Source organism: Taudactylus pleione, unplaced genomic scaffold (assembly GCF_031769625.1).
Source record: "Taudactylus pleione unplaced genomic scaffold, aTauple2 ptg000006l, whole genome shotgun sequence".
Taxonomy (NCBI): Eukaryota; Metazoa; Chordata; class Amphibia; order Anura; family Myobatrachidae; genus Taudactylus; species Taudactylus pleione.
The window spans coordinates 27,019,389-27,047,229 of record NW_028284409.1 but is presented as its reverse complement, the minus strand read 5'-3'; the positions used below and the strand labels follow the sequence as shown (position 1 = coordinate 27,047,229).

At 41.7% G+C, this 27,841-nt stretch overlaps 1 protein-coding gene across 1 annotated transcript in view; it reads left to right on the top strand.

Moving 5' to 3' along the window:
- NUP43 (nucleoporin 43) overlaps nucleotides 1-27,167 on the top strand; it is a 78,446-nt gene extending 51,279 nt beyond the window's left edge. The window contains exons 6-8 of the mRNA XM_088451761.1: nucleotides 23,725-23,876; nucleotides 24,254-24,370; nucleotides 25,660-27,167. Coding sequence (XP_088307887.1) covers nucleotides 23,725-23,876; nucleotides 24,254-24,370; nucleotides 25,660-25,886 — 496 coding nt within the window. The 3' untranslated portion in view covers nucleotides 25,887-27,167. The remainder of the gene's footprint in view (nucleotides 1-23,724; nucleotides 23,877-24,253; nucleotides 24,371-25,659) is intronic.
- The last annotated feature ends 674 nt before the right edge of the window (nucleotides 27,168-27,841 follow it).

The window sequence follows — 27,841 nt, the reverse complement described above, 5'->3', positions numbered from 1 at the left end:
CTCTCCGGAAGTGTCTGTCTCTTTCTTGGTGGCTACAGACATCTCATCTAACCAAGGGTCACCTCTATTGTATCCTGGACTGGGTAATCTTAGCAACTGACGCCAGTCTCCTGCTGGGGCGTAGTGACCGGTCCGCACTCCTTTCAGGGCCATTGGACATCGGTCGAATCAACCCTACCAATCAACATATATTGGAACTTTGAGCTGTCTACAGGGCCCTCAAACTGGCCCATACTTAGTAGACTTAGACGTAGACTTGCTCCGCTACCAGATCCACAACTTAAGAGTTAGGGACGCTCTCCTGTTGCTCCCCTTTTCTCATATTTCACCAGGACAGGGCTGTGCTTCGGACTCGCCCTGGGTTCCTTTCTAAAGTTGTTACTAGTTTCCACATTAATGAGGAAATTATAGTCCCGGCCTTTCAATCACCTAACCTCTCGGAGGGTGAGACCTCTTTGGATGTGATCCACGTCTTCAGGATTTCTGTGGACTGAACCAGTTCCCTTCGGAAATTAGACTCCTTATTTGTGCTCTATGGATTTCACAAGAAGGGATGGCCAAACAAATAAATAAACATTGGCTAGATGGCTTTGTATGACTATTTCACAGACTTGCAGGCCTTCCTGTTTCGACTTCTGTTACTGCTCAGCCTGTAGGCCCCTCATGGACAGCTCGCCATGGCACCTCTGCTGTTCAGCTGTGTGAGGCAGCCACGTGGTCTTCTGTCCAGACCTTTCTAAGTTTCTATGCCTTTGATACCTTCACCTCTCAGGATGCTTCTTTTGGGCGCCGGATTCTCCTCTCAACGCAGGAGCGTCCCCACCCTTAAAAGGACTGCTTTGGGACATCCCCAAGGTCTCCCGGTGGACCCTGTGGACCCTGAAGAAGAAAATCGGAGTTAAGGTAAGAACTTACCTTTAACTCTTAACTCTTTCTTCGAAGTCCATAGGGTTCACAGGGCATCCGTCTTGACACACCTGGCTTCATGTGGGCTTTGTTCTGGTCACCGGTTTCCCGTCTCCTTCTCTGTGAGTGTGTGATTCTTGTGTTCCAGTCTTCCTTCTCTCTTTTATCCTTCTCCGGCCTTTGGCTTATTACCAACTGAGGTGGTTCGGGGGCGAGGTATAGGGAGGATGAACCAGTGCATCCTGGGAGCTGAAAGCTTTAACTGTGTGGTGCCCAGTTCCAGATCCATCACCTATACCCCCCAAGCTCTCCCTGTGGACCCTATGGACTTCGAAGAAAGAGAGTTAACAAAGGTAAGTTCTTACCATAACACTCATTTTAATGCCTCCATGATCCTACATGTGATTGACTGTACACAAATCCCATAGTGAATAAGGCATTAGGTAATAAGTGGCTTATTCATCAAAGAATATGTACGTTCTATCCCAATTAACCGTTTTCGGAAGTGGTACGTAAATATTAAGTATGTACTGGGAATCATAGCAGATATTTGAGATCAGCTGCAATCCCCGAGTCTTCGCTTTAGGGCAGGCATAGGGCTGGGCACCTTTCCGAAAGGGACCCTTCAGTACGCGCCTATAAAGGGGCATTGTCACTCGGAAAAGGGGATGTCTCCTTGATATGCGCTCCCTTTTCATCAATGTAGGGGGTGTGCCCAAGCTCTCCCTGCAGTGTGAAATAGATGCTGTACCATGCAGGGCACAGCAGCCCATGGGTGGGGACGTCTATTTTAGCTTATCACTGTATAGTGTCTCTTATTCACGTTGAATCACAAGGTAGTGCCCTTTATTCACGTTACACCACAGTAGAGTGCCCCTTACAATACATTATGCCATGCAGTAAGGCCCTTTACACATTATGCCACACAGTATTTGCGGCCCATTACACATTGTGCAACACAGTTATGCCCTTTACATATTATGCCATGCAGTAGTGGCCTTTACACATATAACGCAGTAATGCATCTTACACATTATGCCACGCAGTAATGCCCGGCCTTTACACATTATGAAATGCAGTAGTGCCCCTTACGCATTGTGCCACACAATAAAAAATCTATTCCAGCAGATAGAAAACGCTCTCTAATTGCAACAGTGTCCCCAGGGTCAAAGGGCAGAATTGCTTGCAATCAGAAAGTCCTCAGCAGTATTAATATAATCAGAATAAACTTGCATACATAAAATCACCAGCACTATTAATATAAGGGATTGGGAATGAATTGCTGACAGTCTGTACCCAGGCGGTCGGGATCCCGACGGGACTAACATACCGTCACTTGTTGGTTGGTATGCCAACCCTTCCTCTTTGGTGCCTAACCCTCCCTCCAACCCTGCTACTTTCCTCGGCATCCCGGCGGTTGGATTCCGGCGCCAGTAATGTAAGCACCTGCATCCCGACCTCCGGTCTTAGAAAGCAGTTAAATCTGTCATTGTGGATAGTTAATGTCAATAGTGGTATTACCGGTATTTGTTCTGTGATGGTGCCTGGAGCTGGGGGAGCCCCTTTTGCTGCTGCTGTACGTGGAAGCCCGGGTATAAAACTGCACCCCTATAAAGATAGCGCCTCTATCATTCAAATCTGGTGCCCGCCGTGAGCCAATCTGTGCTCGCGACTGTTGCCTATTTGAATGCTATTTTTTTCTCTACAGGGCGACCGGGCACAGCCTCCAGGGACACGTTGTGCTGCGGCCAATCCCTGACAGCCTGTCAGGGATTATCCACAGCACAGCTAGTCCCTGGGGACCCAGCCACTTTTTAAAAGTGAAGCCCCTGTCTGCCATACTGAGTAAAATACGAGCGTACTTGTGATCACTGCTTGTAGTACAGTATTGCCATAGCCTTAATATCTAAAGCTGTCAGATTGTGGGACCAAAAATTTCAGATGTATGTATGTTTCACTAACAATACTTATTAAAAATTATCTGAATTATGCAAAGGGGAATTGATTTCGTAGGTGAAACTTTCTAGGACACCATTGCTTTCTCAGCTAGGTATATGGCATCTGTGGTGGCTTGAAGATCTGTATTATTACCTCCCTCTACAGTAGCGCTTATTTAAAATGTAGCTTGACTAATACCATTGGTAGGAACCTCTGTTTGAAAAAAACCAGAGGTGTTTGTAATCCTTCTCCTCGTGCCAGTTGTTTAGCGTTGCAAACATTAATAAGCCTGGAAGATAATACAACAGGCAGACTTTTCCTCCATCTAGTCAGCCTTCTCAAGCCTTCAAGAAATAAAAGGTAAAGTCAGAAAAGCCATGACTTTTGACTAAAGGCACTTCTAGAAGAAATAAACCATAAAGAAACCAGGTGCTGAATAACAATGAAAAATACAAAATTGTGTCACTGCAAAAATCAGATACAGAGAAATACCAAAGAGACTGTGCAATCCCCAATAATAAAAAAAATATATATATATATATATATATATATATATATATATATATATTATATATATATATATGCACACACAATAATCAGACATAGAATTAATATGGCAGAACAAAGCAGAGCACGCTTCTATTGGTAAAATTATCTATATTTAAAATACAAAATATACATAAAACTACCTATACCATGATTCACTCGCCAATTTAAGTGCTTTATGTGTGTGTGTATGTATGTATATATATATATATATATATATATATATATATATATATATATATATAATTAGTCCACAATAGGTACAGCGGCACTCAGGAGACTTCACAAAGAGCGTTTAATTATTTCGACGTTTCGGGATACGGAGACCCTGTCTTCAGGAACATACAGATAAATAACATACAATAACAGTGGTCTTAAATACCTGTGTCTGTGCTGAGTGAATGCAGCTGATCTGCCCACCTCTGGTAAACGGACCCCACACATCCGGTCGCGGCACCCGCGAACCGGAAGTGACGTCATCCACTGCCCGGAGGAAGATACAGTCACTTAATAGTGCAACAACTCTCCTAATAATTAATGTACCATCAGCGCTAGCCAACAAATGGATAGCGCTATAAAGTGCTAATAATATGCTTGTGCAATGAAGTGAAAATGGAAACAGTGAAACATAAGTGTTTGTTAATTGCTTTCACAAAGGTGGCCACGCTGCCATCTTGTGGCCCGACCACAAAAATGCAAGACAATAATACATTGTGTAACCATATGGAAATATGAAAATATTAAAAAAAGGATAAACATGTAATGACCATAAAAACATAATACACAAATCTACAACATTATATACTAATGATCACACCTGTAATATACAAAAAATATTGCATATAGAAATGCCACCTCTTGTCTGTTAGTGGACATCAATGGTAGCAATGATATAACAATGTATATGTACATAAAGCACAAAGAGCACAGAAAAAAACCCCGCCAATATAGATCATAAGGCGACAAAAACAAATATATGTGCTAGTGTATCTGTATAATGGCTGGCGAGCTACATAAAGTAATCCTATAAACAACAAAAAGGATTAACTGCCCTATACATGACCCAAGCTGATACCTAATACACAATCCGCACCTTGCTAGAAACCAAGGAGACTCAGCATCATATCATAAAAAGTTATGTATCCCTAATGACTCATTAAGGCCCCTAGGGACTACAGTATCCAAACGGAAAATCCATTTGGTTTCCCTTTGTAAAAGTTTTTTAGATCTATTGCCTCCCCTAATGGACACAGGGATATGGTCTATAATGCGATACCTCAATGTCGCCATACTGTGTTTTAAGTTGGCAAAATGGCGTGCCACCGGCTGTTCGCTTTGTCCCGACAATAGGGCCGCCCTGATAGCAGACCTGTGCTGAGCCATTCGCTCCTTGAACTGACGTTCTGTCTTGCCCACGTAGTGTAACCCACATGGGCAAGACAGAACGTACACCACAAACCTGGAAGTACAACTCAGATTCCACTGTATTTTAAATTTTTTGCCCGTGTACGGATGGGAGATAAATTCTCCTGGAATCAAATAATTACATGTAGTGCACCCCAGGCAACGAAAGCAACCCTTCCTACGTTGCAAAAAACCAGTAGATTCATTGGTAGATGTTTTAAAACCAGTGATGTCAGTTTTGACCAACCAGTCCCTAATGCTTCTATTCCTTGTATAGCTCGGCATGATCTTAGATGAGTAAAGCATAGGTAATTCTGGGTCAGTAGAGACCAGTGGCCAAAATTTTTTTGCCACCTGGTTAGTATGCTTACTCTTGACACTATACTGATTAACCCATGGTATAACCTTGGTCAAAACTTTAGGTGCTTTGGGTGTCAATAGTTCATCCCTATTGAGTCTAACAGCTTTAGACCTTGCCTCCTGCAATAAAGAGGTGGCATTTCTATATGCAATATTTTTTGTATATTACAGGTGTGATCATTAGTATATAATGTTTTAGATTTGTGTATTATGTTTTTATGGTCATTACATGTTTGTCCTTTTTTTAATATTTTCATATTTCCATATGGTTACACAATGTATTATTGTCTTGCATTTTTGTGGTCGGGCCACAAGATGGCAGCGTGGCCACCTTTGTGCAAGCAATTAACAAACACTTATGTTTCACTGTTTCCATTTTCACTTCATTGCACAAGCATATTATTAGCACTTTATAGCGCTATCCATTTGTTGGCTAGCGCTGATGGTACATTAATTATTCACACATAGGAGAGTTGTTGCACTATTAAGTGACTGTATCTTCCTCCGGGCAGTGGGTGACGTCACTTCCGGTTCGCGGGTGCCGCGACCGGATGTGTGGGGTCCGTTTACCGGAGGTGGGCAGATCAGCTGCATTCACTCAGCACAGACACAGGTATTTAAGACCACTGTTATTGTATGTTATTTATCTGTATGTTCCTGAAGACGGGGTCTCCGTATCCCGAAACGTCGAAATAATTAAACGCTCTTTGTGAAGTCTCCTGAGTGCCGCTGTACCTATTGTGGACTATACAGAGGGGAGTGGTCTCCGCCTCACTGAGGGCACCTGGAGCCAGACATTTACCCAGTTGGGGATTTATGGAGTGCCGGGTCTTTCTTATGTATTCATATTGGTGACTGGAGTCATTTCTGCGAGGCTGTGGTTACGAACCAAGGCACCCTAAGCAAGTATATTTGCAATTTCTGCTGCTGCTGTTGTTCTCTGGAATATATATCATCTTTTTATATTTTTTTTAAAAAAAACTTTTTTTTCAGTTTTGTGGTATAGATATACACATTGATATACCCCTTGTTTGCACAGTGCACCTTTTTTTCTTTTTTGGTTGCACCTGGATTATAATATTTTGAAATTGATACAAGCACACTTGCACTTTATTGTTGTACTGCAATGGCTGCTAAAGTTCTGGAGGATTTGGAGGATGCTGCTAGTATGCTTATGTGTGATCACTACGAGACTTTTAGTTTTTCAGATATAGAGGCTGATCAAATTCTGCTCAAGGAACCCATGTTCGACACTAGTGTGGATACTTCCAATGAGGAATTATTCAGAGAGCTATTTAAACTGCATAAGAGACAAATCGATTTTTTGTATCATGGCAGGACTTTGTCGGACTATTTTAGGAATAAGCAGATCCCTCGGGGGTTTAGAGTTCACAACGTTCCTACTATTGGGCGGTACAGCATTCCCTTCTGCAAGAAGTGGATTGCTGTACTAAATAAATGCTCAATGGATTTAATCCTGTTAGTAATTGAAGAATCAACACGTGAATTAAATGACACCAAGGATAAACTTGATAAATTCGAACAGGAATTTCTTGACAAATTAAAGGAAGATTCCTCTGTTAAATGGCTTGATAAATTAAATAACCAAATGGAAGCTTATAACAATGATTTACTTAAATATAAAAAGGAAAAACTTAAAAAAGTCCAACAAGACTATATGCACCACCGAGTATATCCCTGGTTGAATAATACCTCAAATACTAATAAAAAGCAGGGGAAAACTCCGTTTTTTAGAAGGCGAAAAGAACAAGGGGGTTATTCTAGCACGTCTGCTAGTGAAGTTGATGATTTTGTTAGCCTTCCCCCCAATACATCGGGCAGGGAGCTCCCTTTAGGGGTCAGCACCCGGGCAGGTGCCATCGCCCGGGGACAAAACCAACGAGGAGGGGTGGGCAATCCACGAGGCAGGCAAGGAGCCAGGCCACGGAGGAACAAAAGGGATTAATATTTAACCTGTCAACTAAGGAACTATTGGTAGCTGAACGATCTGTGCTGAGCAAAGGGCTCACGTTTATACCTACTTGTCTTCCTGATAGTTGTCAATTTTACATTGGAACCTATCGACTACATCGGTCTCTTAAACTAAAGGAATTTTTTGGTAAAAATCCCCTGACGGCCACACAATCTTTAATCCCCTCCCAGCTATTGAAAATAGGACATAGATCCAAGTTTGACCCTCCGTCGAACAATCCTTCCATTAAAGCATTTTGTAGGATGCTGGATTCAGCGATGGAGGCTAAACATGAACGGGTCCATCAAAATTTGACATATGAAGAAAGACAAGCCCTCAAATCATTGAGTAAACGCGAGGACATTGTAATACGCTCTGCGGATAAGGGCGGCTCTATAGTGGTGTGGGACACCATTGACTATAGAGCAGAATGTTTAAGACTTTTGTCTGATATTAATACGTACTGTATTCTGGACACGGATCCTACCTATACATATAAAAAAACTTTGGATGACATGCTTGAAGCTGCAGCCTTGTCTGGAATATTGTCTAGAGAAATATTGGTCAAGTTGTTGGTTGATTATCCGGTGGTTCCGGTGTTCTATGTGATTCCCAAAGTCCACAAGGACGCGCAGAGACCGCCTGGCAGACCCATTGTGTCGGCCAGGGGTTCTCTGTGTGAACCCATTTCCATTTATTTAGATGCGTGTCTACAAAAATGTATACAGGACACAAGTACGCACCTTAGAGACTCTAGTGCTCTGTTGAAGAAATTGGTGGACTTGGGCCCTGTACCAGATAACATGTTGCTTATTACTCTTGACGTTACAAGCTTGTACACCTGCATTCCGCAAGTGGCGGGTGTGCAGGCTGTTAAAAGACTATTAGTGGGTAATCCTACATACGAGGGCCCTGATATTGATTTTTTTCTATCTTTATTACAGTTTACATTAGAGCATAATTATTTTTTGTTCGATGGGCACTTTTACAATCAACGCACGGGATGTGCAATGGGCTCTGCTGTAGCCCCTTCCCTGGCAAACTCGTTCATGTGGGAAGTTGAATGCGATCTATTTTTTGGTAGAACAGAAATTTCTGAGAACATTTTGTTATACTATAGATACATAGACGACCTGATATTGTTCTGGACAGGTTCCGAACAAAGTTTTGATGCTCTTATTGATGTACACAATAATTCCTGTAGCCCTGTGAAATTCACGGTAACCAAAAGTACCACTCAGCTTAATTTTTTAGATATTAAGATAGAGGTAGATAATAACATGCTACACCTCATTGTACACGAAACCTACAGATAGAAACACATTGCTTAAATATCAAAGCTTCCATCCATCCCCCACGGTGAGGGGTCTCCCATATGCAGAGTGAATAGTAAACCTGAGGAAAGGGAGAGGCAATTAGATGTCATGTTAAAGTTTTTACAGAGAGGTTACCCACTGAATTTATTGCAGGAGGCAAGGTCTAAAGCTGTTAGACTCAATAGGGATGAACTATTGACACCCAAAGCACCTAAAGTTTTGACCAAGGTTATACCATGGGTTAATCAGTATAGTGTCAAGAGTAAGCATACTAACCAGGTGGCAAAAAAATTTTGGCCACTGGTCTCTACTGACCCAGAATTACCTATGCTTTACTCATCTAAGATCATGCCGAGCTATACAAGGAATAGAAGCATTAGGGACTGGTTGGTCAAAACTGACATCACTGGTTTTAAAACATCTACCAATGAATCTACTGGTTTTTTGCAACGTAGGAAGGGTTGCTTTCGTTGCCTGGGGTGCACTACATGTAATTATTTGATTCCAGGAGAATTTATCTCCCATCCGTACACGGGCAAAAAATTTAAAATACAGTGGAATCTGAGTTGTACTTCCAGGTTTGTGGTGTACGTTCTGTCTTGCCCATGTGCGTTACACTACGTGGGCAAGACAGAACGTCAGTTCAAGGAGCGAATGGCTCAGCACAGGTCTGCTATCAGGGCGGCCCTATTGTCGGGACAAAGCGAACAGCCGGTGGCACGCCATTTTGCCAACTTAAAACACAGTATGGCGACATTGAGGTATCGCATTATAGACCATATCCCTGTGTCCATTAGGGGAGGCAATAGATCTAAAAAACTTTTACAAAGGGAAACCAAATGGATTTTCCGTTTGGATACTGTAGTCCCTAGGGGCCTTAATGAGTCATTAGGGATACATAACTTTTTATGATATGATGCTGAGTCTCCTTGGTTTCTAGCAAGGTGCGGATTGTGTATTAGGTATCAGCTTGGGTCATGTATAGGGCAGTTAATCCTTTTTGTTGTTTATAGGATTACTTTATGTAGCTCGCCAGCCATTATACAGATACACTAGCACATATATTTGTTTTTGTCGCCTTATGATCTATATTGGCGGGGTTTTTTTCTGTGCTCTTTGTGCTTTATGTACATATACATTGTTATATCATTGCTACCATTGATGTCCACTAACAGACAAGAGGTGGCATTTCTATATGCAATATTTTTTGTATATTACAGGTGTGATCATTAGTATATAATGTTGTAGATTTGTGTATTATGTTTTTATGGTCATTACATGTTTGTCCTTTTTTTAATATTTTCATATTTCCATATGGTTACACAATGTATTATTGTCTTGCATTTTTGTGGTCGGGCCACAAGATGGCAGCGTGGCCACCTTTGTGCAAGCAATTAACAAACACTTATGTTTCACTGTTTCCATTTTCACTTCATTGCACAAGCATATTATTAGCACTTTATAGCGCTATCCATTTGTTGGCTAGCGCTGATGGTACATTAATTATTCACACATAGGAGAGTTGTTGCACTATTAAGTGACTGTATCTTCCTCCGGGCAGTGGATGACGTCACTTCCGGTTCGCGGGTGCCGCGACCGGATGTGTGGGGTCCGTTTACCGGAGGTGGGCAGATCAGCTGCATTCTCTCAGCACAGACACAGGTATTTAAGACCACTGTTATTGTATGTTATTTATCTGTATGTTCCTGAAGACGGGGTCTCCGTATCCCGAAACGTCGAAATAATTAAACGCTCTTTGTGAAGTCTCCTGAGTGCCGCTGTACCTATTGTGGACTATACAGAGGGGAGTGGTCTCCGCCTCACTGAGGGCACCTGGAGCCAGACATTTACCCAGTTGGGGATTTATGGAGTGCCGGGTCTTTCTTATGTATTTATATATATATATATATATCTATCTATATATATATATCTATCTATATCTATCTAAAAAATGAGGTGAGAAAAGGCGCTCTCTGGTGTAGTATTTTAGAAATATTTGAATTTTCAAGATAAGTATTTCAAGTACCTTCATCAATTAAAAAACAGGCACATCAGGGGTCTTAGTGTGGAGCCCACGTGTACTCGTTCTCAAAAAGAATCCCAGAATCGACAGATAACTTTATCAAGTGTGCCCTCGGAATTCTGAAACAATCACTTTGGTTCCGCTCCTCCCCGTACATTCAATGGTGGAACCTCCTCACACCTCCTCTCGCCCTGCCGCTGCTGCATCCAAAAAAATATATATATACATATATATATATAATATATATATATATATAAATATTTATTAGTGGGCACGGTCATGCCCTTATATTAAGGCTGCATCTGAAAAAAAAAATTCTCCATAGAGAATTCTGAATGGGGGGGTTAGGGTGTTTAGGGGGCTGCAACTAAAGCTTAAAATTTAACTTTTTTTCTGATATTCTCAATTAGGAACATTTTTCTGCTATAGTCCTATGGCGGATTTTTGGGAAGGTATAACTCTGGGTAGGGGTGGAATTTAGACTTGGGGTTTGTTTTATTAGGTAGCTATTGTGCAGGGTACATGCTTTTGTGGTTCAGGTAACTTAGAAAGTTACAATTTTGAAACTATTACCTCAAGAATGCGCCATTGTAGAGATAGGACTTTTCAACTTGTTGCGTAGCCGCAGTAGGAGCCTCCAGCAGGTGTAATAACTGGCTTCACTTGGGTGCCCCAAGATGGCCGTCGTTTGCGAGCTTTAGCGGTGGTGGGCTCGGGGGAAAGAAGCTGGCGTTAGCTGCAGCAGGAGCTGGCGGAAAGGCGCGGGGGGTAGCGGGCGCCAGCTGCGGCCAGAACCCGGGGACAGTAGTGGGCTTTAGCGACAGTGCTGGTGGTGGCGGGGCAGGCGTTAGGACCCGGGGGAGGTAGTGGCACACAGAATGCAGGCTCTGATATGGTAGATCCATGATACCGGCTTCTGTGTTTAATTTAAAAAAAAAATATGGCGTGGCCCCCCAGAAAACAACCAGCACCGGGCTTTGGAGTCCCAGTACTGGTTGTGCTAAATACAGGGAACAAACGACGTAGGGTTATTAAGCACAACCAGCACCAGGCTTTTCAGAACCAGTCCTGGTTGCCAAAATACGGGGACAAATGACGTAGGGGTCCCCCGTATTTAGCGCAACCAGCACAGGGATATATATAGTGTGCATGTATGTATGTATGTATATATATATTTATAATATTTTCTTGTACATAAGATGACTGAATTGATTACAGAAATACTTCACTAAGCTGGTTCAGTCTCCCCTGTGCCATTTAAATAAAAAAAAAAAAAAAAAAAAAAAAACCTTATCAGCTGTACCAATGGAATTAATAAATATGGTAGCTGATACTGAAGGCAGATATGTTCTTTGTGAAGTTAAGTTGGCTAGACAACGCCTTCTACTCTGTAATGTATATGCGCCCAATGTATTTTCCAAGCTATTTTTCCAAAATTTGATGGCTATACTGCAACCTTATACTAATTTGCCTTTAATAATTTGTGGTGACTTCAACTTGATCACCTCTACACAAATGGATAAGCAACACCCAGAAAGAAGTAGAGGGAAACCACCTAAATTTGGAATACCAGTGTTTTTAAAAAGATTTATGGAGAACCTTTAACCCAATAGACAAGGAGTTTACCTGTATGTCGGCCACCCAAGTTTGTATGTCTAGAATAGACTACTTATTTACTTCAAATACTTTGTTCACTAGAATTTCAGAGGCTGTTATAGAACCTATCAGCATGTTGGACCATGCATTATTATGGTTCACCTTTCATTCAGATATGGATACAGGACATTATAAAATATGGGCGTTACCCGTCTAGTTTAGCACACTCCAATTTAAGAACAAGGTGGAAGCAGCGTGGGAAGAATATAGGACAAACAACTTATCCTCTTTAGAAGAGGACCCATTAATATTTTGGAAGGCATCTAAAGCTGTTGTTAGAGGTGAAATCATATACACTGCAGCTAATAAGAAAAAGGTAGCTACTGACTATTTGGTAGCGCAACACGTTATCCAATACATTTCAAAATTATCAATATCCCCAACGCCCGCTAACAAAAATTTATACTTTACTGCTAAATCTCATTATGATGCGTTATTTTCAAAATGAAGGCATCGTACTCTTTCAGAAAAGATTATAGATGTTTTAAATTTGGTAATAAGACAGGGAAACTTCTTACAAATCTGCTGAAGGATCAATACCCTCCTTCAGTAATTAATCCATTGAAACTACCTGATGGTACTCTTACTTCAACTAGTGAACAAATCACTGAAACTATGAAACGGTATTACACTAATATTTACACACAATCTATTGACCCTCCTGTTAACAATAGTTCTTTTTGGGATAATCTACCCTTACCCAAGATATCTGCACAATCTGGTGAAATCTTAAAGACTCCTATTACGTAGCTGGAGGTAAAGACCTCGATCACGAAATTAAAATTGGGGAAAATCACCGGGTCCGCATGGATTTACAGCTGACTTTTTTATAAACTCTTTTCTCAAAAAATTGTCCCTATACTGACTACATTATTTAATTTTATTTTAGATAATGACATGATGCCTTTGTATTATAACTCAGCTATTATTAATCTTATCCCAAAGCCTGGAAGAGGTATGAGCAACACAGGCTCTTATAGGCCCATATCACTTTTAAATATAGATTATAAAATCTTGACAAATTCTTGCTGATAGAATAAAAGTAATTTTACCCAATATAATACATCCTGACCAAACAGGCTTTATTTCACTGAGATCGTCCGTAGTCAACATTCGTAGAGTTCTGACGGCAATATCGGCTACGAATCAAATGCCTAATCCTCCACGTCAAGCCATTCTGTCGTTGGTTGCTGAAAAAGCCTTCAACATGGTTATTTTGAAACCTCTTTATGATGTTATAGAGAAATTTGGCTTCCCTCATAAATTTATAACATATATTAAGACAATCTACACTGATTCATCATCACCGATTTCCTGAATGGCTATCTCTCTACACCTTTTCCCATACAAAGAGGCACCAGACAGGGCTGTCCATTATCCCCATTATTATTTGCCATAGCCTTAGAGCCACTGGCAATTCCACTAAGACAATCTCGGGAACATAGATCTCCGTGTGGCACTTTTTGCGGATGACCTGTTGTTTCTATCAAATCCAGCATACTCACTGCAGATTGTTCTAGACATCATCTTTTGCCAGCTTTTCAGGCTACAAAATAAATATTGTTAAATCGGAAATTATACCTTTAACAGGAGAACTGACATCATTACAATCAGTAAAAGTTGTCAAAAACCATTTTAAATATCTGGAAATACATTTCCCATTCCAATTGAAAAAATTATATTCAGACAATTTTACACCGCTAATTACAGCTCTAACTAAATTGCTAGATAGCTGGATGCTTCTCCCCTTATAATTTATAGGCAGAATAGCCATGATAAAATCCATTATCTTTCCTAAACTTTCCTATACTATACAAATGCTTTCAATTTGTCTAACCAGATCAGATTTTAAAGTACTATCTAATATTTTCCTGAACTTTATCTGGAGAGGAAGAAAGGCTAGATTGCAATTAACACGATCACATGGTGGTTTTAAATTGTCTGACCTTCAAAGTTTCACACAAGCAGTCTTTTTCCAATATATATTAGATTGGATCTTTGAGAGATACACGTATACTATCTATGATCTAAATTCGGCGGCGTTTGCACCTTTTTCTCCAAATGTATTATTACACTTGCCCAGATCGAGAGTCCCCTTGAATGTAGTGAATACTATTATGTTCCACGACACCTACGCCGCTTGGTGTAATATAAATAAAAAATTCAGCAGAAACCATGGTAGAACAAACAATATTTCTTTATGGGGTAACCACCTATTTACACCTGGAATGGAAAACCTTACATTCCTCAGATTAAAAACCAAAGGGATAAGGACAACAGCAGATGTCTTTGACCCATGAGGAGTGATTTACCCCTTTTCTATATTGCAGGAAAAATATGGTCTGACATATCACCAGCATTTTGCCTACCTCCAGATCAAAAGCTTTATTAGATCTCCCACAGTCCAATTGGGTGCAATGTACTCGCGTGTGCGAGTCATTGCGACAGTGGCCATACTAGGGCAGCAAGCAAATTCAGGCGAATTCAGTGGCATGCCGGGCTGTGAAGGGTGTGCTGACCAGGCCGTTGCCGGAGTCTTAATGCCGTTGCAACGGCACATCACACCTAATTGGATCGAGCTCTTCGTTTTTTTTTCTAAGAGTAGTCCTGGTGGTTCTGAACTTCCTTTTACGGATGATGGAGGCCACTGTGCTCATTGGGACCTTCAAAGCAGCAGATATTTTTCTGTACCCTTCCCCAGATTTGTACCTCGAGACAGTCCGGTCTCAGAGGTCTACAGACAATTCCTTGGACTTCATGCTTGGTTTGTGCTCTTGACATGCACTGTCAAGTGTGGGACCTTGTATAGACAGGTGCATGCCTTTCAAAATCATGTCCAATCAACTGAAATTACCACAGGTGGACTCCAATTAAGCTGTAAGAACATCTCAAGGATTATCAGTGGAAACAGGATGCACCTGACCTAAATTTTGAGCCTCATGGCAAAGGCTGTGAATGCTTATGTACATGTGATTTTTTTTTTTTCTCTTCTTTTTTTTTTTTTTTTTTAAGTAAATTTGCAAGAATCTCAAAACTTTTTATATGTTGTCATGGCGTATTGTGTGTAGAATTTTGAGGACAAAAATTAATTTATTCCATTTTGGAATAAGGCTGTAACCTAACAAAATGTGGAAAAAGTGAAGTCTTGTGAATACTTTCCGGATGCACTGTATATCAAGGACACCACAGCAGTCTTATGGTGCATACACACGCTCAGATTTTCCTGCAGATTTGTACAATCACTATTTTAAAAATCGTTCATATCTGAAAGAAAATCTGATGTGTGCTTACAACGATGAACAAATGCGCGTTCCTGTTTGTCAGATAACAATATCTGACATCTGATGTGTTTTGCAGTCAGATTTGGTAGATTTTCATTCATTTTAAAACTGTCAAAAATCGTTCGTAGTTCATGAATTCGTGGTAAAATTGCTCGTCGCTTACTGTTCGTAGTTTGTCGCTCGTCTGACAGATCTGACTGTGTGTATGCACCATTACAAGGGAATGGGGCTGTATATCCCGCCCGACAGCGGCTGAGCGATGGGAGGAAATCCTGACAGCGGGGGTAAGTACAGCTAACCCTCCCCATTTCCTCCCCCCCCAACTCTAACCCTCTTTTAGGGGTGCCTCACCCTTAACTCCCCCCGTTAGTGCCTGAACCTAACCCTCCCGGGAGTGCCTGAACCTAACCCTCCCGGGAGTGCCTAACCCTAATCCCGTGCGGCTAAGAGGACGGGCGCCTGTAGTTACCTCGTTCAGGCCTGTGTCATTCTGCATTCCAGCGTCGGGATTATGACTGGCATCTGTATCTTAACGCCTGTCTTAAATCCCTAGCTGTCATTCCGGCGTCGGTCGGCCGCCAGTCACATAACTACATCCCCTTACAAGGATGAGTTTCCTAAAGAGCAGTATTGAATACATTTTAGATTACAACTATTTTTGATATTCGTATGAATTCTACAAACAAACAAGCACATTGATGGGAAGTCTATTTGTGTCAAGTTATGCAAACATTTCTTTACAGGTGAACTACAGGTACAAGTGGGCCCTTAATGCCCCGCATGCTGGTACTTGTGGCTCTCCAAGTTACCAGCATGCGGGGGAGGCTTGCTGGGACCTGCAATTCTACTCGTAAAGACAATGTTTACTATTCTTTTTTTACACTACAGCACATAATCCCGGCACCCACCGCCCAGGGGAGCTGGGGATAGCCCCGGGTTATCAACCTGGGGTGCCCTGAAGGGGGGGACCCCTTTATTTGGGGGCTCCCCAGGGATCACTGGCCTGGGCTGACTAGCGGTCAGGGGTAAATGCTTCGGGTGGGGGGCCTGGTGAAAGGGCTCCCCTTGCTGTGGCATTAGCCCCCTGCTAGACAAAGTCCAGTGCTGGTTCTGGAAAATACAGGGGGGAGCCTATGCATTTTTTCCCCTCTATTTCCAGAACCAGGACTGGATCAGAGCCCAGTGCTAGTTGCACAGAATATGGGGGACCCCTACGTCGTTGGTCCCCCATATTTTGGCAACCAGGGCTGGCTCTGACTAGCCCGGTGCTGGTTGTGCCTGCATATGGGAGACCCCTATGTCGTTTGTCCCCCGTATGTTTCCCAACCAGCACTGGGTCCCTAAAAGCCCGGGGCTGGTTGCCCTTTTGGTTTGCATGCCTTTTTTTTTTTTTTTCACACAGATGTACGGATGGATCTCACTGAACCATCCTTGCATCTGTGTTTTGTTTTATTAAAGACAGATGCATGCATCACAGATCTCCCCATGCGTGCATCAGGCACTCGGACGCACGATGCATCGCATGCTGAAATTCACGGCACGATCAGAATACGAATACGACGGATAATATGGGCTGCACATCTGATCATACGATGCAGCGCGCATCGGATCGTATCCTACTTAAAAACGACACGATTCATCGTGCGACGCACAAAATCGTGCTAGTGGTTTCTGGAAAGGAACCGAGGACGCTGGATAAATGCCTAAATAAAGTTAGGATGTTAAAAAGAGAAAATTGAATCCAGTACAAGGAGACGAAAAAAAAGTTTACAATAAGCACTGTTTATCACTCAATACAATAGCTACGTCAGAGGATTAGAGTAAATTTTTAACAAACACTGACACCTTCTACAAATGGAGTTTTTAAAATAATCATTTTGGCTAAACCTAAAATTGTACAAAGAAGAGGGGCACTAACTATAAATATAAAAATATCCTCACAGAAAGCTGATACCACCTAAGAAGGAACTGAATACATTGGTAAAGAAGGGATTCCATCATTGCAACAACTGTGTAGGTTGCAGAAATATGAACAGTAATTCCACATACCCCACTGACCAATTTTGTTCAAATATTAAAGCAACTTTATTTAAAATAAGCCAACATTTAAGTTGCAATACACAGGGAGTAATTTACCTCTTAGACTGCACTATCAGCAATTTCAAAATTAGAATTAGTGAACACATCAATAAAATTTAAAAGGGTTTAAATGCCCATAGTGCAAAATTAGTACCAAACTAGCCATGTCTACCATGTTGTATACCTTAAATATCATATACATATATTTCACAATCTAATTATATGCTACTAAAACCTCTAATATTTAATTTAATGTGAAGGCACCTTTTATGAGTGAGTGTATATTTATGATTATATGTAAGTATGTGTTGTGCGTCTACACGCAGCGTAAAAGGTGCGCTGTGTGCAGGAGTTGTGTACAGCACAAACATGTGCTGTGTATTTATATATACAATAGCAACTGTGTATATGTGTGCACGCATTGTGTGTATGTGTGTGTGTGTGTATGTATGTGTATATATATATATAATCAGTGTCATGGATTTATATATACACATATATTAATATATTTATATCTAGCTTTATTCAGTAACTGGTATTATTGATATTATTTCTGTCTGAACCAAGTTCAAAAATGACAGACAATGGAGATGTTCTGATCAGAGATGGCCAGCAGATACTTGATGGAATCACAATGTAGTCAAAGGCCTCTCCAGGCTATTTGGAAGCTAAATGCTAGTTCCTTTAGGCATACAATTCTAGTCAGACTTAAAGACAATGGTTCATTCAAAACACTCGTCTGCACCTCACAGTATGTGTGTGTTTCATTTACTAGTCACAGACATGTCCACAGGACTTGTCTCCCAGCACTGACCAAACCTTGTGTTTTTAAATATGTATAAAGTCTTTAAATACATATGTGTATCCGTGCGCATTAATTAGGTGAAGACTAAGACAGTGTGCAGTAACACGGCAGATGTACACCACACTAAAATAGCGCCGTACACGATGATATACTGACTACGCCAGATGGCAACGTGCAGACAACACAAACATGGCATCTTCAGATATTTTCAAAGATCTGATCTCAGCCAATCATCCAGCTTCGACACACTGGTGTCCTCACCTCCAAAGTGTCGACTTCTGCTGTGGCAGCCAGGAGAGCTGTTTAGCTTTGAACCTGGCGTGCTGATGCATACTCAAAGAAGGCCATTGAAGCTCTTCCCTGGTAAGTTTCTTTTAGGCCAGGACTGATTTCCTTCCTTCTCTCGGCAGCTCACAGGTCGCAAATTTCTAAGTTTTGCTTCTTTCGCCCACAGGGTAAGACCAAAGGTCAGTCTTTCTTCAGGTTCCAGGTTTCTACTACCAAGGGCTCAAAGTCCAGAGGTAAGCAGGCCTGGTCTACCAGATGACCACCTGCTACCAAGCCAACTGACAAGTCTGCTACATGACTGGTCAAGCCTCCACCTAGGAAACCCCAGCATGGCAGGCCACCTACTTTTCTCCGATGCTTGGATGTTGACTATAACTGACGCCTGGTTCAGATGTGTAGTTTCACAGGTAAAGTAGGAGAGCTGCAGGAGTTCATCCGCACCCTTCTGGCCTCCAGTGTTCTCATCCCAGTTCCCCCGCCCCAGAGAGGCACAGCCTTCTATGCCAACTGCTTCTTGGTGCAGAAACCAGATGGCTCATTCTGACCCATCCTCAACCTGAAGTCGCTTAACGGGTACCTCCAAGTTCAGAAATTCTGTATGGAGTCTCTTAGCTTCATGATTCTGGCTCTGGAACCGGGGGACTTCATGGTCTCCTTGGATATCAAGGATGCCTATTTGCATATTCCCATCCAGGCCAGTCACCAGTTGCTTTCTTAGGTTTGCAGTGAAAGGGGAAACGTTTCAATTTCATTGCCATTTGGACGGCTCCTTGTGTGTTCACGAAGGTCTTGGTAGCGCCTCTCCGATGCAGAGGAGTCAGGATATACTGTTCAATCTGGACAATCTACTTTTCCTGGCCCAGTCACCAGATGTGCGAAGGGACCACATCTGTCTCACAGGGAACTTACTACAGTCTCACGGGAGGAAATTACCTCTCAGGTGCTGCTACATTTAGGAGCCTTTCTGGACTCCCAGGGTCCTGCAAGTATTCTTTCCAAAGGACAAGCTTCTGTCCTTGCAGGCCAAAGTTTGCTGCTTCTTGAGTCACCATGTGTCGATCCACTCTTGCATGCAGGTCGCTGGCTCTCTGGTCTTGACCTTCGAGTAGAGTATGCAGTTTCACTCCCGTCCTTTTACAAATCGAGATTCTGGCCCGGTGAGATACAAATCGAGATTCCGTCCCCGTCCCCCCCCCCCCCCCCCTGCATATCAAGTCTCAAGTAATTGCACTCCCTCAGGAGCTCCGTCACTCTCTTGCGGATGCACCACCGGTCCCACATGGACAAGGTCCGCCCCTTTTGAATCCAGGACTGGGACCTGTTCACTACCGATGCAAGTCTTTGGGAATGGGGTGTAGTGGCTTGTCATCAGACGTTTCAGGATCGATGAACGGCAAGGGAGAGCCGACTACCTATCCATAGTCTGGAGCTCAGAGCTCTTTGCCTAGCACAACCTCTTCAAGCATAAGCTGGCAGGGTTACACGATTTAAATCAAACTATTTTAAATCAAATGATGTAGCTGTAGCCCTGGATCGTGCACAAAGACGCAACTGCACAATCAGTGAGGTCGTACAAGTGAGGAAGAAGCTGTTAGATGATCTTGAATAGATTGGACACCACAGCAATGTAGTAAAGTTGGCAAGAGCTAAAATTGCACTCACAGATGCCCACTTGCTGGCTAATCTATTTGATCCGAGGTACAGGGGGAAAAAAGCTTAGTCCTGCTGAAATTGAGACTGCTATAGAGTTTGCTCATGCCAATAATCATCAAATTATGCCAGTCATCACCAACTTTCGTGCATCCATGAAACCATTTGCACCATACATGTTTGAAGTGGACAATTTACGCCAAGTATCTCCTCTAGCCTGGTGGATGTCCTACGCAGCTCAGCTTCAGTTAGACACTTCTGTAGTAAATCTTCTGAAGCAAATGTTCACCGCAGTTTCATCAAGTGCAGGAATTGAAAGGATTTTTTCAACGTACGGTTTTGTACAATCCAAAACGCACAACGGTTTGGGAAATGAAAAAGCAGCTAAGCTGGTTGCATACTACAGAGCCTTTTCTGTTGAGGACGTGGACAAAGACATGTACTGTACATGTTTGACTCAAAGAACTGCGTGCAACTGCTTAGTGTATATTTATTCTATTACTGTGTTCATTTTGTTACTGTTCTCACTTAAAAAATTGTTGATGTATTACTAAAACAAGGTGTAAACATCTAAAATTGAAACTGTTTACTTAAGATTTATTTATTTTTTTTAATTTAAATCCATTTTATTTAAAAAAAGAAACCATCAGCGCAGCACCCGCAGTCGCGGAGCAGTGGAGTGTCGCATTCTTTAGTTGGCAGCACATCATAGTTTAGCTCTCAGTGGTCTACATCCCCAGAGTCCAAAACTGAGAGGAGGACTTTCTAAGCCGCCAGGGCGTTCAAACGAGCAAATGGACCCTGCACGTAGATGTCTTACAGCTCCTAGTTCTCTGCTGGGGCCTGCCAGACATCGACATGATGGCATTTTTACATAACCAGAAGCTGCTGCAATACTGCAAGCACACCAGGGACCCGAGAGCTCTTCTGGGGGATTCGGTGGACCTTCCCACTCATGTACATTTTACCTCCAATTTCAATGATTCCGCGGGTTCTCCACAAAATGATTTTGGAAGGTGGCACCGTGATCCTTGTGGCTCTGCATTGGGCACGCAGGTCTTGGTACATGGATGTTTTGGATCTCTCTAACAATGCTCCACAGCGTCTGTCTCTGGGCCTGTGCCTCCGTCCTGAAAGCTAAGGGTTCTCCCTCTGTCATTTGTACCATGCTTCACGACTGGAAACCTTCCTCGGCCAGGACTCTCCAGTGTTTGGAGAACATACTTTGATTGCTGTAGACAGAACAAGAGATTTCAGTTAAACCAGTGATTTTCAACCTTTTTTAACTCGCGGCACACTACACAAGATTTTAAAATTGCCAAGGCACACTATCCGGCGATGCGGTGTGCGCGGACTATGAAAAAACACACTACATTAGTTCCCACAGGAACAAAACACACTACATTGGCCCCCACAAGAATAAAAAACACACTACATTGGCCCCCACAAGAATAAAACAATCCCATTTGCTGGCCTAACATAAAAAAAATCCCACATTGCTCCCCACAAAAAAAACAACCATACCACATTGCGCCCCACAGAATTGCTCCCCACAGAAAAAGAAACCTATGGCTGGCCCCACAGAAACAAAAAACAAAACACATTGTTCCCCACGAAATAGGCAAATAAATGGCTGATTCTCACTAAAAAAAAAAATGACATGACTGGTGCCCACGAAAAAATAAACTATGGCTGGTACCCATGAAGAAGAAAAGTCTGGTCCCCACAAAACCCACATTTCTTCCCCCCTTGTCACTCACACTGCAGCAGGATCGCATGCGGGTGGGCTTCCAGGCAGGCTGCAGAGCCTGCCTGGACAGAGTGCGGGCTGGCTGATTGGCGCAGGGCGTTGGCTGGCAGAGCGGGCTGGAGGGCAGTGGACAACGCGGCGTGCGTGACCTGTGATGTCACGCCGCCGCGTCTTTGCAGGTCACTACCCGGTCGCGCCTGAGTCTCCCAGAGGAGCTCAGCGGCCCGGGATGCTGAAGTACAGTAAAATGTACCCGGTGGCTCTGACAGCCCCGCGGCACACTTCACAACCGGCCACGGCACACCGGTTGAAAACCGCTGAGTTAGACTGACTCCCTCTTTGTCCTCTGACACAAGCAGTGCTGGCCAGCTACTAAGCAGACTTTGGCCAGATGGCTCTGTTTGACTATCCTCCACGTTTATGTTGTGGTGCACCTACCTGTCCCTGCCTCGGTGTGTACTCATTCCACCCTGTCAGTGGTCACTTCTTGGGCAGCTAGACGTGCCTCGCCTGTAGTCTCGTTTGACTGGAATGGACCTTCAGTGTGCGACGGTCATACACCTGGGGTAAGGTATATAAATGTGTGTGTCATTTGTGAGCACCTTGAGGAAAATGTATTTCTTGAATTGAAACGTCGATCATTTGAAACCACTGTGTCTTGTTGGTCTTTAACACTTAGTGCCGCTGGATGTTTAATCAGCAGCACCCGTTAACTTACGGAGGGTATAAATATATCTATGATTATTTATATATATTAATAATAATATTTTTTTATTTTTGCAATTTTAGTGCTTTCATCAAACGTAATCATGATCAAATTGCCTGGTACAAAATTGCAGAAAAATCCATCTGACCCTATTACTCTCCAGAAAGGCGTTTGAAGCCGGAGGCTGCAGGCTAGGCAATTCTAAAGCTGCATACACACAGTACGATCTGTACCACCAACGACTTGAAAGATATAATTCAAAGATATCTTTCAGTGAGTCATCCTGCCACACCTCTGGACAGGCAAAGTTGACGATATCGACCAAGTTGGCCTGCATGCATGGACGACGAAAGATATAGTTATCATTCATGCGGGAACGCACATCATTGGTCAATGGTTCACTGCATAAAAATTAACGATATGAATGATTTATCGTTTAACGTTATCGTTCAGGAAAATCGTTCCCTGTGTATGCAGCTTAAGGCTCCCATAGGTATCTTTTGCCTAAAGCAATCATTACTCCAAAGGTGCATATCCACTACACGACTGAGAAACGAGTGCACGATTACGACATTGTAATCGTGCAGTCGGTTCACAGTCTAATGTGACTACACTTGAACGATCAGTCAGTCGTTCAATATAAGTCCAGCAATCATCCCCGAGCATGGTCAAACTGACAACGTCATCAGATTGACCAGCATGTTCGGGTGATGATTGATGTAAAAAACGACCAGCGGGCGCGGCATCACTGGTCGTTTTTGACATTAAATTGCCCGATTTGCGGACTATTAACAAGCGATTGTACGATAACTATGTCGTTATTGTTCAATCGGCCTGTTTAATCGCGTAGTGAATATGCACCTCAAGACGTTCTAAAGTGCTTGTTTGTTTTTTTTGTAACAAAATGTGTATGGACCCAATATATTTAATGAAAACCACTTCGTTAAGAGTCAGAATTTCCTTTTTAACTTTTTAAATAAGATTTATTGTGCTGATTTATGTATAAAATAGAGATCTAAATTATGTCTTGTCTTTCCTCTTCAGAACTAATGAGCGGGTCCCATTACATTGCTTAGACAGACATCCAAGTCAGCAGCATGTTGTAGCAACAGGCGGTCATGATGGCATGCTGTGTATTTGGGACGTTAGACAAAGCCAGATGCCGATATCACTCCTAAATGCTCATGGTGCAGAAAGTAAGTTGGCAGTCTGTCATGTTGCAGTATAGCAAACCTAAAGCTTTTATGTACCTACATAAAAATAATTTTAAAGCTTATATACAATGAAATAAATAGGCTATATACAGACACTATGTGTGAATTGTAATAGGAAGCAGATTTTTGAAAGTGCTAAGATTTTGGAGAGTTGGAAGTCAGATTTTAAAGTGGCAATGTTAATTAGGGCAAACACAGGCTTGTATTGTATGTTTAAGAATTGCTGTTTGAATTTGACTGCTAATTTGCTGATTCGCTCCTTTTTACATTTAGCTTTATAAATCAACAAGAAAACCTAGAACAAAATGTAACTATTTTTGCTAACCTGTTTTGCGTGGCTTTTTTGCGTTTTTATGTAGTGTGGGAGGTCCATTTTCACCCTTCGAAACCAGATCATTTATTCACATGTTCTGAGGATGGCTCTCTGTGGCATTGGGATGCATCAACTGACGTTCTGGAACGGCCATTTTTGCATGGTAAGTAAAAGTAGGGATCTAATTTCTCTAGACATTGGGATGACATTGTGGTTTGATTAGCAGCAAGGTATAATATTCTCTTCAGTATTAGAAAGTGTCTTTCATTTAAAAAAAAAGTACTTTAGGCATATCAGGATATATGATTTTATTACAGTTTTGGATTTTGCCTTATTCGGAGCATGTTTTCTTTCCTATTACAGATGACCATGAAATCAATGTATGTGTGTGTATATGTAGAAATATTTTTTTCAGATACTCCTAAAAATGATGCATTAAGTGATTTTGTTGTAGTTAGGACTATAGTATTACAATACTGTAAGTGCATTTTAATTTGCTGTTAGAAGCAGAGATCGCATATATGCATCAGAGAAGCCTGTAACCTGTCCTATCGCTTTTCCGGACCAGTCTTGTGCATATGTGAATGCATGAGCCTGGTCCTCATCTTGCTGAAAGAAAATGCTAACCTGGGAGAAAGCCAAAACCAGCAATGCAATGGCGGTTCATTTCTGTGAACATTTTTTTTTTTTTTAATTTGTTTACATTTTTGTTGAAAACAAACAAGCTGCATGTCCCCTGGCCATCTTGTTTCCTTAAGTAACTCATATTTATGCAATAAAAAATGGAAACACCCTGAAAGTGTTTCTTTTAACTTGCAGTTTGACATTAGAGAGAGCGAAGGCCACTACAGTTCACAAATATGAAGCAGAAACTCCAAAAATGATGTAGTCTTGAAGCTCTAGTACCTATAAAATGTGATTCAGACCACAGGGAACTAGTGAAGTTAAAGGCACCTTCTTAAATTTTTTTTATAGTTCCAGTCTCCAAAAGGCCAGATGTGTATGGGTTCAATATTCACAGCGGTGTTGGCATCCTTCTTAATTCTAATGTGTGCAATTTCTCTTATCCAAAGTCTGAAAGTTCCAGTCTCTATTGTTGAATCTCCAAGTTCTGGGAGGGTACCCTCCTCTTTTGGGAGTTCAGTATGGGAAAATGATCATAAAGGGTAAAAGGCCAAAGCAATCTGCTTAATTAATTACTATTAATACGTATGGTGTAGGACTTGCACACCTTTGACGACCCATACTGTGGCCCGCAAGCTTTAATTGTTTTGATTAGAAAAAAAAAAATGAATGAATACTCAGTTTTATTTAGCTAGATAGAACAATATATATCTTGTCTTCCATGAAATCAACCTGAGACTGTTCAAACTTTTAGTAGATTAAGTGTGGTATTTATGTGATTTTTTTTTTTTTTGATTTTTTTTTATTTTATTTTTTTCTACTTCACAGGAGGAAGGGGAACCTCCCATTTGTCACGTAGCATTGCTGGACAGAATGTTAGCCAATCATTAATGACCACTTGGCTCTGCAATGATCCCACAAAGGGACACCTAGAAATTACCAATTTGTTACCTAGTTCCACACTATCTGTTAACAGTTTGGATGTTTTGGGAGACTACCTTGTCTGTGGAACTGATGCAGAGGCAATCTATGTCACCAAAAGGCTATTTACGTAAGCTACCAATAACTGAAACTACAATGGAATTGAAGATGTTAAAGACAAATTCTCTACTACCCTCTACTTTTTTTTTTTTTTTGTCCACTAATAAAATGTATTCAGTGTTCAAAATTAATGTCTAGTTGTAACACATTTAAAGAGTTTGTCATCGTGAGACATCAGTGCCACTGGCAATTTAGTAGAAACCTTTCCCTTTTTCTATCCCTATAACTCTAAGACATTCATTAAAAGTATAAATATTTGTCACTAGCTGAAGTATCCGGCGTTGCCCAGATTTAAATGGTCAAGCTAAGTTTTATATTGTGATGTCGTCCATATCCATCCAGTGGAAGGGCCAGCATAGGTTCCACTGCACAAAGTTCTGCCCAGCGTACACCAACGGGAGGTCTGACTGGGACCTAACCCCAAACCTGGACAGGATCCAACTAGACCTCCTTGCGGTGGTTTCATCCCAATTGGTATAGGGGTGTCCGAATACATAACCGGACAAACAGACAGATCAATACATTTATATTGCAGATTCTGTTGGGAGAGCTAAATGAATAAACTTTGGGCGGGATATGTTGTGAATTCTCTGACTATGTAGAAAACCTTTATTCAAGCTTCTCAATACCATTTTTGTTCTCCCTAACTCATATTTACAGACTTATCAAGCAGCATATAGATACATTGCTGGAGTCTCTACAAGCAGTAGCATGTTCCATAGATAGGAGTTGGGCAGTTACATATGACAGTTCTCTAGTGGAGAATCCAAAGACCATCAAGACTGAAGTTCAGAATAGAATAGGACAAATGTATCAACCACCTGAATGGGTTAACTCAGTGGTTTACAAACTCTGTCCTCAAGTCACTGTATTAGTCCAGGTTTTAAGGATAACCAATGCTCGAACACATTTATTTTTAGTACAGGGTTACAAATAATTTAATAAAGTTGTTCTCAAACTCAGTCCTCGAAACACATGAATTGAAGGTGGTGTATATAAAGCAAAATGAGATTTGGATTTATTTGTCCTGTAAAACTGTAGCAGATGCACTAATCCACCAAGGAACAAATTGTAATCCTCAACAAATTTCTTTATCTCAAACTTCTGTGCTGACTGAGAATGTCTTTGTATTCGCTCACTGACAGCAACACTGCCCTGTCTGCGTTATATAAAGGAAAAAAAAAATAATCTGATATTGATTCCCATTTATTTTTTACTCTATTTACTACATTTACTGAAGCAGTCTACAGTAAAAACTTGGTTTGTGACTGCCCTTTCCTGTAACCCAGTGAAATACACAAAAGTGCCAGCATTTGACATACTAGTCCTTCAGTTCTTTGTTGCATGAAACTGTTAGGGAAGATGATCTTTTCATTTGAAACTTATCCAATATTCAAGGTTCCATTCCAGAATGTTTGTTAAACATCTTGGGTAATGGTTGGAACCTGAATAACCCGTTACTGTATCACCAGAGACAACACAGTCTCTCAGGTGGTTGACCAATGTGAAAAACCTGAATAAAAGCAGTTTTTTTTTTTTTTTTATGGATTGGATAGTGATCACTACAGATACCAGTCTCCAGAATTGGGGGGTGATCATAGGAACACCATTTTCAGGGGTTATGGTCCCAGAAGTAAACAAGGTTTCCCATGAATGTGCTGGCACTAAGAGCAGTTCTGAACACCTTAATGGGAAAAACCTTCTGGGGAAACCTTCAGTCGGACAATGCTACAGTATTAGCATATATAAAACACCAAGGAGAGACTAGGAGTTTCTTAGCCATGAAGGAAACTTCTCAGATCCTGTCCTGGGCAGAAACCAGGGTCCCGGCAGTTATTATTTAAGGGATCAAGAATTGGGAGGCAGACATTTTGAGTTGCCAAACAATCCTCACAGGAAACTGTATCTGCACCCAGAAGTTTTCTAGAATCTGGTAGATAAATGGGGACAGCCAAAGATGGGTTTGATG